The sequence below is a fragment of the Oryzias latipes genome, chromosome 18 (genome assembly GCF_053564925.1).
Source record: "Oryzias latipes strain Hd-rR chromosome 18, Olatipes_Hd-rR_3.1".
NCBI lineage: Eukaryota > Metazoa > Chordata > Actinopteri > Beloniformes > Adrianichthyidae > Oryzias > Oryzias latipes.
Window position 1 is genome coordinate 30,884,800 of NC_136254.1, and position 15,477 is coordinate 30,900,276.

The 15,477-nt window shown below is 41.0% G+C and overlaps 1 protein-coding gene across 7 annotated transcripts in view; it reads right to left on the minus strand.

The window, feature by feature from the left end:
* dysf (dysferlin, limb girdle muscular dystrophy 2B (autosomal recessive)) overlaps positions 1-15,477 on the minus strand; it is a 110,081-nt gene that overhangs the window by 18,516 nt on the left and 76,088 nt on the right. For all 7 annotated transcript variants that reach the window (XM_011487299.4, XM_078935739.1, XM_020711503.3 and 4 more), the window contains 6 exons: positions 14,961-15,059; positions 10,437-10,565; positions 7,686-7,841; positions 7,478-7,569; positions 5,090-5,260; positions 4,860-5,002 (listed from right to left, as the gene is read on the minus strand). In XM_011487299.4, the coding sequence (XP_011485601.1) occupies positions 4,860-5,002; positions 5,090-5,260; positions 7,478-7,569; positions 7,686-7,841; positions 10,437-10,565; positions 14,961-15,059 (790 nt within the window). The remainder of the gene's footprint in view (positions 1-4,859; positions 5,003-5,089; positions 5,261-7,477; positions 7,570-7,685; positions 7,842-10,436; positions 10,566-14,960; positions 15,060-15,477) is intronic.

Below are 15,477 nucleotides of genomic sequence, written 5' to 3' on the forward strand. Positions count from 1 at the left end.
AAGGGAACAAAGAAAACGAGAGAATGTGAAGACTAAATGGGAAAATAATATTTACAGAGGAGAACTGATATTGATAAGTGAGATCATTAGATGGACAAACAGAGAAATGACGACTGAACGTCGAAAAAAGTTCATGCAAAAACAAAGAGAAAGGCTAGAACAAACAAAAAGAGCGGAGCCTCCCAACCAATTAGCAACCACTTCTGACGCACGGTAACTGCGGAAACTGTGGAAAGAGAACGCCGCCACACCACGCACTGACCGAGCCCTAACCACGCCGCGGTGTGGACTCTGGCGCGCTCAGACGAAAGTTTAAAGCAGGAAACGGCGAGCGTGACCCTGCGTCCCTGCAGCCGTGCAGCACGTGTAGCCTCTGCGGCGGCTCAGAACGCACCCAGGATTTATCTGAGCGCCACGCTCCTCTAGTGGTCCTGAGGGTTTTGTCCCTGCGGAGAATGTGAGGAAGAGAGTGGAAGAATTGACTGGAGAGGAAAGACGAGAATGAAGTAGAAAATAAAAGCTTTTATTTGGCTTGACTAGATAGACAGCAATGCACATCAGTGAGTCCACATTCAGCAAATCTACAAACATTGGTGCTTAATCTCTTTACTGTGGACTATTTGATCATAAAAGAATTATAAGAGGAACCATAACTGGACATCCACCCATCCATCTTCTAAACCCACTTCCTCCCTTTTGGGGTCACGGGGTTGCTGGAGCCTATCTGTGTAACTCTTTCTGCAAATCCGTAATCACTGATGAAAAAATGAACAAGATTTATTTTTGCACAAACGTTAATTGAAATCAACATCACTCTGATTACCTTATCATTAGAAATGATTTTACTTGAAACATTTCATTCTTTCTTTTATGTTTGCTACTGATGATCCTTTTGAGTTTAATGCTAAACATCAGACAGATATTTTTGTGTTACCAACAAAAGGAACTAAGTAACTAAGTACAGGCATCACAAATCATCTGTGAATTTGTGTTTTATTGTTGCCTTTAAAAGTTAACTTCAAATTTCAATGGTATTCATTTCTCAGACAGTCAACACTCTAAGCATCACCGCAATGAGCCAGAATCAGTCCCGCCGCTCCTCCTCATCTGTCGTCCCCTGATAGATGTGAACATTTTCTGCCTTAAAAGCTAAAACGAACAATTAAAAACAACATCTGACTCAAAAGTGTACAGCTGGATAGGTCTGATGTTGCTCGCCATTTTTGGTGCACCGCTAATGTTAGCTTGGGGCCGTGAGGCGCTGTAAGCTAGCGGAAGAGAGTGTAGACTAAGAGATGATGGGAAATCGGCAGAGGCTTACTTCTCCGCCAACAGCTCCACCCACAACTCAGAGGGGGAATTTATGATAAATGCTGTATTTAACCTCTTTTTGTGAAAGTAAAACCTGTCCAACACAAAAGGCCTTCAGCCCTAATCTGTTTGCTCAGCTGTTGGACAGAACAAGTTAAAGAAGAAAAAAATATATACTTCTGAAAGTTCTTTGCAATTTTTAAATCCTGTAAATCGTTTTCCTATAAAACGGAATTTTGCTTTAATTTAACATTGATTGTAAAACAGTGCTAAATAAATATAACTAAATCAATGAACCCTCAATGAAGTGACAAACCTCTGGATCAGTAATTGGAGAAGACTTTTTTTGTCTTGTTCTCTTACTGTTTTTTTTTCAAACATACAGACTTCCCACTTCTTCGGTCTTCCATCATCTAGATTTGGTTAACAGGCTTTAAAACTCGGCCTTGCTGTGGGTCAGACTTTGAGTCGGGATGTCGACATTCACTAAAGTATACCGAAATGGTTTTATGGACGGTTGCTTCCGTATGAAAGCCAAGACGTTTAATGGAGGGAAACAAGTGACGGTTGGAGCAACTCCAGCAGAAACTTCTGGCAGGAGGAGGTGGAGCAAAGGTTTAAAAGGTAAGACTGAGATGAAGACTTCACAGCATCAGATATGCAGATTGAGGGCATCTCTTTAGCCATAGGGGAGTTAATGTGCAGATGGAGCGGAACAAAGAGAGCCTGGAAAATGAATGAACACATTAATGTGAAGGTGAGTGCTGCGTTATGACCTAATGGAGCAGCACCACGCTGGGTTGGAAGTTTGTTTTTAGTCCAAACATTTCAAGGATTTTTCATTAATCTGCTGCAGTTTGTAGTATCAACACTGGTATCGGGTAAATCCCAACAAATGAGCTCATGGTGAAGAGAACCGCTCAATCCAAGGCCGCCTTCAGTTGGTGCAAATTACACAACAGTCCTTCCGGCTCAAAGTTACCCGCCATAGATGGGACGTTTACCAGGGAGATAAACCAGGATCTACGTTTTTGTATTAAAAGAGTCCCTAATGTCACACACATGAAGTTTGGTCAATGCTTTTGAAACCTTTGGGGAACCTTGAGCTGCATCAGGAGATTATTTGGTGGTTCAACTCCAATCCAAGTACCAATGCGGAGTATCAAGCAGAAATGCAGGAAATCCCATTTTTTTAGACTTTGGTAGCACCCAACGATGGAGTCCAACCAAGGCCCTACTTACTTCTCTGCAAATTTAAAGCCAACCAAGTGCTCCTGTTCTTTAAATAACCAGTGGAGGCTGGTTTCAGATTGAGTCCAGAGTTAAAAAGTAAAACTCTGTGCAACAACATGTTTTGTTTTGAGTGGTTCCATACCACCAAATTCATTGCAAATAGTTATTTTGTCAACACTGGTACCTGTATGTCTATCAGTCTGTCCGATGGTATTTGAACTCCCCACATTTATGTAGCATGGCGCCGATGAGCATCAACGCAGGATGATCCGGGCCTTCGCTAGGGGGGGAGACTTGCTAGCCTTTGTGTCCTCTTTTAACTCTTATTTTTTGTTAAATTGTTGCCTCCACCGTACCAAAGTAGAAATTAAAACGTGTTGTACCTGATGTTAACACAGACGTTCAAAATTGGTCAGCAAAATATAAAGTTTGAATAAGTGAACTATCCTGGCAGAGCACAGGACTTCCAATATTCTTTGTCTGGTTACTTTGCCCTGCCCTCCTAATTCTTGGCCAATGACTGAAGAGATATTTAGTCATGAGGCTTTGTTTAAAAGCTTTGGTTTGAAACAGAAATATCCTGTAGATTGCAATTTGAATACAGACCTAATTCGAGGTTCAGCGCTCGATCCGGACCAAATATTGGGGATTTAGTCCGCACCAACAAACTTTTCTTTTATTATTGTTATTTTGTGAAAAGGAAAAAAATGTAGACCAAAGTCAGGGCGGCTGGTGACTGTATTATTTTTTGGTCAAACAGAGAAAAAGAGCCATTGACAACAACCCAGAGTCGTCTCAGCACTAGAACACAATGAAAAGTACAGAAGGGAACGCCACCCAGTTACACTTAAACCAAAAAAAAACACATGCGCAGCCTTGTTGCCCTATATTTTTTGTGTTTTTATTTCCTAAATTTTCAAATTTTGACAACTTCGGAAGTGAAAGTAATATTTTTAATCAGTTGTGTTATTTTCTTAGAGCGCATTATTTTCCACCTGACATCTAAAATTTGAAAAACAAGTGTGACCTCACTCATATCTATCTTCACCTTGACGGCTTTGTTTTCTGTTGGTGTTTGTTCCAAAGACTGAGTTTTCTGATGCTGAAAACACACAGACTCTCAGGAAATAAACTAAGATAATCTTTAAAGTATTAAATGGATTGAAGTTTTACTTAACGTTGTCAAAAGTGGGGAAATCAGCTCCACTTTGGCAATAGACAACATGTTTGTTATCACTGAGACAACAAAGAAACGGGGATGTAGATAATGAGATACAGACGATCCAAAGTTGGAGACGGTGAAAACAAGAACAAACAGATGGAATTAAAGAAGGAAGAAAATTGTCTCATTGCAATGAAAGGAAAATGAGAAGAGATATGGCTGGAATGGGACAGGTTCATTTATTTTCTGCTAAGATAAGAACAGTTCTGGATAATGTAAGTCTATGCATGATTTGTCTTAATAATCAGACTCTTTTGCGATGTTAGAGGGAGGACTCCCGTCAATCATCAATGTTGCTCCAGGGGTGGGAAGTCTTGACGGACATCCGAATTATCCAGAAAAGGAAAATATTTAGATTAAAGTGGTCACCTGATATAATACTACTGTATAGATTTAGACATCAAGATGTTTTATTAGTTCCTTATTAAACTATTAGGCACGATTTTTACAGTCGTTTAACAAATTTCGCTTTCGCCTCATAAAACCACGATGTGGATTGGGAACTTTAAAGTTTATTTATGTTAAATAGTTTTTCCCCCAATAGAATCCACACACCAAGATTAGGTTTCCAACCAACCAGCCACTGGTTAAAACTGACAGTTTGAGTTGTACCGGGGCGAATTCTTAACTCTTATGTGGTCGTTTGTGTCGTGATCCTGTCAATCATGTTAGGGTCGCTCGCATAGGCTACCGCTTCTGCACTGGTCAGGAGAGAGGCATGTCCAAAGTTTGCCTCAAGAGCCATTTGTGGCCCGCGGTTAATTCAAATCAGTGTCAAAAAAAGATTTAAAAAACAGCCCCCCAGCACTGTTGGTTAAATCCACCAATACACTTGATTAAAAAAATCTAGTGTAGGTTTCTTCAGAAGGTGGCAGCAGCAGTGGAGCCGTACATCCAAACCCTGGTTTTGACACTGGAGATGTTGGTGGTGACGCCTAAATAACACATGATGTGTAACTCTTGGACCAAATACGCAATCAGTGTAAGTCAGCTGATTCTGACATGCAGAAAAGCGGCTTTGTGCCATTTTAAAACACTTGAAGCTGACAGGCAGCACTTGCGTCAAGTGTTATCTTCTTCATTCAGGACTCACCCAGGTCTGCGGCCGTGTATCGTAGTCCTCTGAAACGCACGCCGTTGTCGTCATAAACCGGTTTACGAAGGTTTCTGCGTTCGCACAGTCGAGCCAGCAGCTGTCTGGGTGTCAGCTGGTCCCGCCACTGGTTAACCCCAGATCTGACAGACAACCAGAGGAAAAAACGACATCAGAACATCACCCACCGACACAACAACGGACACTGCTGGGTACGTGTGTCCACTTACACACAGTAGGACCGCGGGAGGCCGCACGTGGCTCCGTACTTAGACAGGAGGCGGTTTTCCAGGTCAATGACGGTCTCTCCAATCTTCTCGTCTTTGCTCAAAAGGTCGTGGTCGTACAGCGTGACACGAAGGTCCTTCTCCAGAGGGAGAGAACAGCTGAGCTCAAACATCCTGAAGGAAAAACCGTCAGGAGGTGAAACTTCACTCCAGATGACAACCCAACAGTTTCGTTTCATTTTGATGGATGCTGCTTTTGTTTTCCCATCTTTCATCATTCAAACATTTGAAGCACAGCTGTGAAAACTGAAGGGAAACTCTGGTGGATCATTCAGAGCAGCCTGCAGTCAGACTCTGCCCTTGGCCCCTGAACTCCCATTGGTTTGCGTGCAGTGACCCCTACTGGCAGGAAACCAGGAGACGAGGTGCAGAAATTTGAAAGCGCTCAGCAGAAACCTGTCAAGAGCCTGCCGCTAACAGCACAGGTAGATCAAATGCTGTCGTTGGGCTGCAGAAGGGACAAACATCCCCCGGATGGTCATCAAAAACCTACTATATCTGCAAAGATACATTTAAAAAAGTATTTTTTTTTATTCATTATTTTCTAGCTGGTTTAACCAGGAGATATAAGAACCTGAGGATTGTCTTGTTTATTTCTGATCAATACCCAAAAGTGTATTTAGGAGCTTCATGCTGTTTAGCCCAAAGAAATGAAGAATAAAGTTGTTAAAATTCATCATCAAAGGAACAAAACTTCAAAGATGTTTCAAACAAATAAACACTATTGGAAATTTGACTCTAATCATCTGTTAGGTTTTAGACCAAATAAACGAAACTTTATCTTTTAATTTTAGAAATAATTATGTTTTCATCTGTTTGATCTCCCAGATTTGTGTCTTTTTACTGGAGTCTACAAACATCTCAAAGGCCTTTCTACACCTCTTTCTTTCTTCAAAGGACAGCACACGGATCTCTTCTGTATGACCAGGCCCTGCCATTATGCCTCCTCCTGGTTATATCATATATAAGGGGTGCACCTGTTTTTGAAGGCACACCATCAATGAATGGTCAATTGTCAAGCGCATGGCGCACCAAACTGTGAGGCGCATTAAGTGAGACAGAAGAGTCAGCGGTGAGTCCATCAGTCAGATTATTCCTGTTGTTTTTTAAAAAGAAATGAAGGCTCTAAAGTGCACCTTTCTATTATTGTTGTGTTCTCGAGTATAAAAAACAGGGGTCCAAGTATGCAGTTGCATGAACGTTTTATTTGAACTTGGCTAAAAGACGTGTTTTATATCGCTCTCAGTGCACGTCTTAGTATCCGTGCCTGACAGTCAACGGTCACTGCACACGGCACGTGCCGTGCGGTTGCTGTGATGTCATTAACGTGCGACTTTGTAGTTCTTCACACAACCCAAACAAAGCCTCAACGCACCAACTATTAGGTGTTCTTTACCATCTATTATTGGGGTATGTGGAAACCCCCCCTTGTTAGTGTAAAAGCAAAGGTTGAAAGGGTTTAATATCAGGAAAAAAACGTTTTTTTGTAGTATTCGGATCTTTTACTGTGCCAGAGTGTGATGAATGTATATGAAAACACCTCAAAATTAGGTTTTTTATAACGATTATTAGGTTTGATTAAAAATGGATCAGTTAGATTAATGAATTACTGGTTACGATTAATTATTCGCACACAAAAAAAAATCGTATGGCACCACTGCTTCTGACATGCCAACATGCCAATGGTTTCCCAAAACATTCAAGCGTGACGTAGTAGGAGAGCACTTGAATGTCTTTAATTCCTTCTTTCTGACAGTCTGCACTGCAGCGCTGCATATCCGTTTTTGCACACCCAGGAGTAAACGCAAACTTCACCGCTCATCGCCATGACAACCCCCTTTTTTCGGAGTGTTGTACCTGTCCCTCTTGACCATCAGGTCACGGAGTCAGAATCTTTTGCTGTGTAGTACAGACAAATACCTTCAGCTTCTGAAGCTCCGCCCCCCCCCTTTGGCCCCACCCATTCTAACATGAGTCTGCCCACAATCGCCAGAAAGGCAAAATGATTTGCTAGAATTTTACAGCAAAACTGAATAGAATACAAGTGATGGCGCGAATGACCAAAGTCCTTGTTTATGCAAGGTACCGGTAGTGCCATATACTGTATTGGCACTGAGTTACGGTACCCATTCCTAGTTGTACATGCTCCTAACTCAAAACCACCTCACCTCCTTAATTTCTGAGAGGCAGAATTGCCCCTTAACTTTACTTAGTGGCCTTGTGGTAGAGTGTCCCCCCTGATACTGGATTTACTGGTTTCTGACTACAGTTGAGTGTAGAAACATACTGCTCTCAAATTGGTCTCAATTAGAAATCCTGGCTGTAACATACTTTCCAAAGACGGGGTCCAGTGTGCAGGGGATGTAGTTTTCATGATCGCTGATGGTCTTCTTCCCCAAACTGATCTTCACGTAGGGGTCACACTGATAAAACAATGACACAAACTTGTTTTAACTACTTTTTTTGGCTTTCATTCAAGAAGTGTAACTTTTGATTTCTGGTGGGGTTTTTTTTGCGTCTCCTGACGTGCAGTCCGAACCTTTCCGTTAGGGTCTTTGGGCTGCAGTCCGTTGGCTTGGATGATGTAGACTCGCACCAAACAGTCCTCGATGCCATTTGGAGGAAGCTTCTTGAACTGTCTGGGGGGGGCGGGAGCCGCGGGGTCATCAGACAGGGGGTAGATCTTGAACATACCCTAGAGAGAAGGTTTCAATTCATCAAAAAACTTCAAAGGGTTTTTAAAGTAAAAACACTTCAGGTAAAATCCCAGCGATCAATGACTTTTGATCAGAATGTATTAGCTGTGTGTTTTTGCGTCTCTCAAAAAAAAAATCTGTAAACAGGATGCATCGTTTCAGGAATTTTTCTGTGAGATTCTCCAACAAGAACGAACATCTAATGCTACGTACACACTGGGCATGTATGGCAAGTTCAATAACGGGCCAAACATGGTTTTGAAAGCGCTTTTAGCTAATGGTGTTAACACTGGACTGTGGCTAACTGATACTAGGGCATTGTCCAAAGTTGGAAGAGGCCTGGTGTGAAATGCCAAGGCGGTGCAAATTTCTCTCCGGACCTTCTCTTTCACAGCTCTGTTGCGATACGTGAAAAACTGCAATTGTTAGTTTAGCCCTCGTGATCACGCTTTCAATGGTTGGCACTTCAGTGTTTGAAAAGGATGCCATCCAAATGTCACCACCGAATCATAGTCAGCGGTTTCGTTCAACTGGTCGAACTTCCAGCATACATTCAATGAACGTCTGTTTTGTGAGTACAGCCCCAAACCCGACTTAAGAACTCACTTAGCGACACGTGAATGCGAGGGGGTCTGGAAGCAGGAGCCCAAAACGCTGGCTTAGGTGCGTTTACGTGGACATTTCATTAAAAAATGGCCGCTTGAACATGAGTCGATGCGGCCAGTGTGAATCTTCTCTGCGACAACAAGACGCGTTGTCAGTAAACAGTTGGATCCTTGATTTATATTTGAAAACACCACAATAGTTCTAGAATCTAGATTTCCAAAAATGTGTAAACGTGATTGTGGTGAAATAATCAAAGCTCTTTTAATTACAATCAATGAGTATTACATTGTAATGTGCAATATTGATTACAATCAATAAGCTATTGATTTTCTTTACTTGATCTGCAATGTGTAGCAATAATTACTGGTTTATTGTGATAATGTGTTCTGATAATAATCAATGATTATTACATATTGGTTACAGATACTGTTTACTGAAATCATGAATGAATGTTTTCCGAAGATATCCAATCATTTTGTTACTTGAAAAGAATCTTTCGGATCAGAACCGGTTTACAAAAACTGTAAAACTATCAAATGAATTAACTAGTAGGGGTGGGATTATATAAACTCGCTTCTTCCTGCTCCTTTTTAGGCAATAAATCAAGCTCTACTTATACTTTAGTTAATGATCACTGTATTTAATTAAGCAAAATGTGATTAAAGTGACTTTTATGTTTTGTTTTATTTTCTGTCTTTTTAAACTATGCATTTCATCATTTCTGTAATGAGTTTGATAAATATGTGTAAATTCTTTATTGCTTTGACTACAATGCTTGAAATAAATCAATACATCAAATCAAATTAAAATCAAATCAAAAAGATAAAAAAAATTAGATTAGCATAATAAAAAACAACACTATTCTGTCGTGAGACTTTGACACCCAGTAGCGTTTACATAGACTTTTCATTGAAAGTGCTTGTTTGAGTGTGTCTCTCCAAGCCCAGTGTGGACGTAGCACGAGAAGAAACTCCTGGTCCCAGTTCAAGCAAACTGTGGAAATGCAGCTGACTGCACATCTGTAGAGACATCTTCAGTTTGAACACAGCATGGGTTATGCTTCGCCCTGACGACACTACAGCACGTCTTGCATCGACCCGGTTATTGGTCGATGCCACAGCGTCAGCAGTCAGTAGCATAGTCAGCAGCATCTTACAACTTATACCATGATCCAGGGTAAAACTCGATTCTGATTGGCTGCAGGGTGTGGATTAAAAAGTGATATAGCGCAGTGATAAAAAACGCTTAAAAAAGAATCTGAACCGATGCTTTATTTGACCTGTTATGACAGTTGGCATATATATCGCTTTCCTTTGCCGCTGTGGTCGAGGTTGGGTACCATGACTACGCACCACACCACACATCAAATAGTCAGCTTTTTGTGAAAAAGCGATTTAACCTGGAATAATAACAATAATAAAGTACAAAGAGATGATTAAATATTTATTTCTTCTGTAAGTGACCCTGATGTCAGAGGGATGATGCGTCCATTTTCAGAAAATCAAAGGACGACGCGGAAGCCTGAACCGTCCGACGTGAAGCGGAGGACAGTTGCGTCCGCGTCATGTGTTAATTTCTGATCATGGACCCCACGTCAGGCGTTACCCTTTACTTAATTTATAACGAAAAACCAATCTGATTACAGCCACAAAAAAAAAAGCCCACAGATGGTTGAAGTAGAAGAAGTTAGAAAAATAAGTCATTAAGATTATCAACTGTATATGAGAACTGGAGTGAGCGACCCCTTCACCCCTGACCAAAATCTCATAGACTTCTATGGAGAAATAAACAGTTATTACTCAGACATTCTATTGGTCAGAATAATCGTTCTTGATCTGATACTTTTTCTAAACATCTTCTTGTTAATCCTAATTTATTTTTTATATTTTTTCTGTAGTGCAATTTCTTCATCTGATGTATTGAGTGTAAAATCTCATATGAACAACATTTTTTTTAATACGTAAAAAAACCCTCTTTATTTTGTTTACCTTGAACTCCCCCACCACCGACGGATCGTCTCCTTCATCCTGAGTCTTTCCTCTGTAGAGTTTGAACGTCTGACAGAAATCGGACAAACCGTCAAACTCCTCAACCCTCTCCAGCTCTCGGTCGTACACCTGAAGATCAAAGATACCAAATATGCCTATTTGTGGTTGATATTGATCCAAAGTCGATTCCGCTTCGGAATCAGTCGATTCACGTTTGTTTGAACAGTCAAGTGTTTGCGGTTTGCGAAAGAGTGTTTGTTATTTAGGCGTTGCTGACAACACATATAACATTAACTATAACTCTTAATACTCTTGACATTTTCTTAATTTCATCTCTAAATGTAAATGTTGTCATAAATTACCATGCAATTTGTGAGTGTAACTGGTTTGTGTTGAGGCACAGCAACATTCTCAAGCTACATACGGTACACATCAGACATTTGACACAGGTTCAAGAACACACGTTCAGCCCATGCTTTTCACACTGGACTAACAGGGAGGGGCTTCTTCTTGTCCTTTTCTTACTGTTTAGTAGTGCATGTCCGCCACCTACAGATGGTGCAAAATGTCAAAGCGGTGGAAATCTGGGGAATCTTGCTCCAGGTTTTTTTTTCTTTCGCAGCTCTATTCCGATATATAAAGACTTTGTGTCCTAGAATTCTGACCAGACATAAGCCACAATTATTAATTTCTCTTCCATGATCAGTTTTCAAAGGGTTGGTACTTCCGTCAATTAAAGGGGGCGCCATCCATACGTCCCTACCAGACCGGCTTTAAGCAAACTTTTGCTTCTGACTGCCTTTCACTTGTTTTTAACCTTTCTCATATCTTAATTAAGATGTTTTTTATTCTTTACCTTTTAATTATACTTTTTAAAGTATTTTTTTACCTGTAAAAAGTGCTATATAAATAAATGTCTGTGATTGGTCAAGTTTGACCTGGTTCCTGATCAATGGCCGTCCATTTTGTACGTAGAGCCCGAAAAGAGTGATGAAAACTTGCGTAGCTACCTGTGAACCTGAGAGTTTTAAACGTGGACGTTTAAAATGGACATCTGCGCAGACTCCTCATTGGACGTAGCCACTTGAAAATGCGTTGCCGAGGGCGGCTTGAGTGTAGCTCCGCCTCCATTCATAGCAGAGTTGGCAGCAGTGTGTGAAAGCCCAGATTTGATTGTTTGGCGATAATTTGTGATTTTTTTTTTGCCCATGAAACTTCATTCTGGGCACTAAAAGGTATAAAATAAGTTAATGAAATCTTTTGTAGACCCAACGAAACTCCTTTTTGAAGCTGGAAACGGCGTGTCTGCTGCTCAGAGCCCACATCCAGTCATAGATGAAGGTAAACTCGATTGAAGGACCAGTTGAACAAAGGTGAAGGAGGCTGGAAAGGTTGGAAACACCGGATCATTTCCTCTGACGGTGGCAGAACCGAGTGGAGGGCTTGTCAAACAAACGAGCGGAACATACCAGGCGGGTAAGAGTGAGGCGATGGGCTCGGTGGCTCGTTGGTCATTCCACTCTTTTCCGTCCAAGTGTCAACTTCATTTGGACCAGAATGGTGACATGTCGCAAAAGCTTAAAGACCACCTCCATGGGTTTCCATCATGTTTGGGTGAAACCATTTAACAGCCTTCATTAGAAAAAGGGGGGCTCAATGACTGTTGGAGGGGCAGTTATAGTCCTCCGCTGGGCCATTTCACTCCAACTGCATCTCAGCTTCTTTTTCTAATTTCTTGACATTTGTGGGAGACTTCTGGAAAATTGAAGTTAATGCTGAACTTCTTCTCCACCAAACGGATCTGTAACTTGGCCGGTTTGGTTTCAGCTCTGCTCCGATGATTTATTCAGCTTTTAAATTCACTTAATAAAAACAGGATGACATCAGGACAACATCCCGTATGACCGCAGAGCGAACCAAAAGCGGGTTTGGATCGACTTGACGAACAGCGTCCAAAGCGATTCACGATGATCCCGAGGGAAAGGTCGGAGGTCAGGGGTCCAAGCCCCGACACGATTAATCACTTTGTTGAGAATAGAGTGAGACGTGTGACGTGTGCGCCAAGTCCCGGTGGAAGGAAAGGTCTGTGTTTGGACCAAGAGAACAGGGATTAGGGTTGAGGAGGGCGTGGGCGGCGACGGCAGAGGAGACGGGGCTCCTGGGATGGCGGCAGACTGAGGGAAGCGGGCTAAAGAGCGAGGTTAATGACGGCTGATGTCATCGCTCCGTTCAGACCTTGCTGACATCAGACGGCGACCTTTTTACTGCTTCCATCCACTGCGGGGATCCTGAAGAAAAACTTCATCTCATATGAGTCATGACGATGGCGCCTGAAAGGATGAAGAGGATGACGATCCGAGGAGCGATTCAAAAGTTGAGGATGAAGGTAAAAGAAGTTTTGTCGTTTCCTTCTTTTCTTATTGTTCATACAGTCATTAGTGAAAATCCTAGAAATGCAGCGTATTGACTTTAAATCAGAAAAAAAACAATAAGAAATGTCTCTAATTTAGTCAATAAAGTTCTAAATTCATATTTTCCATTTAAAAACATCCATTTCATTTCTGAGTAATTTCCATCAGCAGAGATGAACATGGACCATGGAGGACAGTACAGTATGGAGAACTTCCCTGCAGCTTCCTGCAGACATCCAACATTGCTGCGATTCAATGATAAGGCCTACAAAACTGAAGTGTAAGGTTACCAATCACTGTTATACTAGTCCATTATCATATATATTATAATGGTTTCACATGTGCTGTGCAGCTTCTGACACAAGCTCTCCATTTTGTGACTTGATTAATAATCTGCACTTGATCTGATTAGAACCGGATGATTGATAGATAGATAGATAGATAGATAGATAGATAGATAGATAGATAGATAGATAGATAGATAGATAGATAGATAGATAGATAGATAGATAGATAGATAGATAGATAGATAGATAGATAGATAGATAGATAGATAGATAGATAGATAGATAGATAGATAGATAGATAGATAGATAGATAGATAGATAGATAGATAGATAGATAGATAGATAGATAGATAGATAGATAGATAGATAGATAGATAGATAACTGGGTGTTTCTGGATGGGAAATTCCATTATATGTTAGCATTAACCCTTGTGCTATCCTAGGCACTTTAACATTGGGAGTTGGGTCATCTAGACCCACTAGACAGTGCTCTGAACCTTTTTTCTTCAATGATTTGTGATCTTCACTGGTGTCCATGGATTACATGAAATCTTTCCACCTTTATCCACCTTTGTCATGGTAGGAAGAACACGTCAATGTAAGGGTGGGGTCATCTAAGATAGCACAAGGGTTAAGCAATCAGACTTTGGAGTTACTGCTGCTTTGTGTTAGGTCACCGTAAATGAAAAGTAATAAGAAAATCAACCTTTAAGCTTGGAGCAATTCAGATCAAATAATGGATTTTATCAACCAAGCCCCAGTCATTACACTGTCAAGAAGATAGCATATTTTTTCAAATCGAAGGCTGTTTTAAAAAGCAACTTTTAGATCAGTGGATATCACAGAGCTTAGGATGGAAAGCTGTATGATGAACTCAAAGGAAATTCTCTCTGTATTAGGAGTTGATTGAAGTCTATGCATTAGAATTTTGGAATATTTTTAAGCAGAGTAATTTTTGAGTTTATGTGAATCATGCAAACCATTTTCTTTGAGAAAATTATCTTGCATCCTTTCTTATGGGAAAATAAACATTGTGGATTCTACTGATGCCGCTTGACGTATCCTTTTTGGGATGGGGTCGCTGGAGCCTATCCTACCTACTGTCGGGCAAAGTTGGCATACAACCTGGAGACGGTGCCAGTTTTACCAATTAACCTATGAAGCATGCCTTTGGGCTGTGGGAGGAAACCGGAGAGCCTGGAGAAAACCCTTGGATGTACCAGGAGAACATGTAAACTCCACACAAAAAGACCCCAGCCGGGATTTGAACCTGAACCTTTTCATTGTGAGACCAAAACCCAGCTTTGGTTCACTAATACCGTTACATAAGATTTCAATCATGACAGTTATTCTAAAACTATTTAGTTTGGATTTTTAATTTAAATAAATTGTTTAATATCAAATTGTTTCAGCAAACCTCCTAACTTGCTTTATAATTAAAGCTGTTGTGATGAAAGAAAATTCCTGCTCATTTTTTGTGTTGCTTTACTGAATTGTGTCCATTTTGTGACTGGTCAATATTTTTCTTATGTTTGCAGAAGATGTTGTAATATAAAACTGCATTTTTAAGTAAAAGTGAACACACAAACATGGAATATAACAATATTTTTCATTTTTATCTTCCTTATGTACAGAGGAATCAGCATAATGAGAGCTGAAGGTATTTAGCTGCGTAGATGTCACTAAAAACCTTTTAATGAGCAATTGATCTGGTCGCTGTTGGTGAGCTCATGACTGAATCTATAACCATTTACGATTTGTTGTGAGAAGCTGCGATTTCAGGGCTTCACTTGACTGGACTGGATAGTTGTAGGCCTGCCTCCTACCTCCAGAGTGTCCAAGCCCTGCTCCAGGTAAGTCCCGCACTTGTTCTTGTCTCCGACGGAGGCGTAGAATTTACTCCACCAATCCACAGATTCTTCTCCCTGTTGATCACAAGATGAGAGTCAAAGTGGCGGAGCGCCGAAGCAGCCTGTGAGGCATTAAAGTTCAGCAAATGTGTGTTTCAGTTCAACAATTGGTACACATTACAATTCAGAAATATAGACGTTTAAATGAAAATATCCAAACTGGATTGTTCATTAATCCTGCCCTGCAGATGAACTCCACGTCCCACGCTGACTCCTGTTTGGCCCGATGAAGCAGTGCCATTCGGTAATAACCCACTTTTCAAGCTTTTTCCAGTGATCACATAGCGAGATGGATGGAGCCAACTCACGTCAACGGGAGTAAAAACGGTCTCTGGTGGCTCTGTGGCGTTAAGGTCATGCTATATGCGCATTCTGAGGCAATGGAAAGGAGCAACAGTGAAACGGCGAGAGGCACCAAGTGGGTAAATCTATG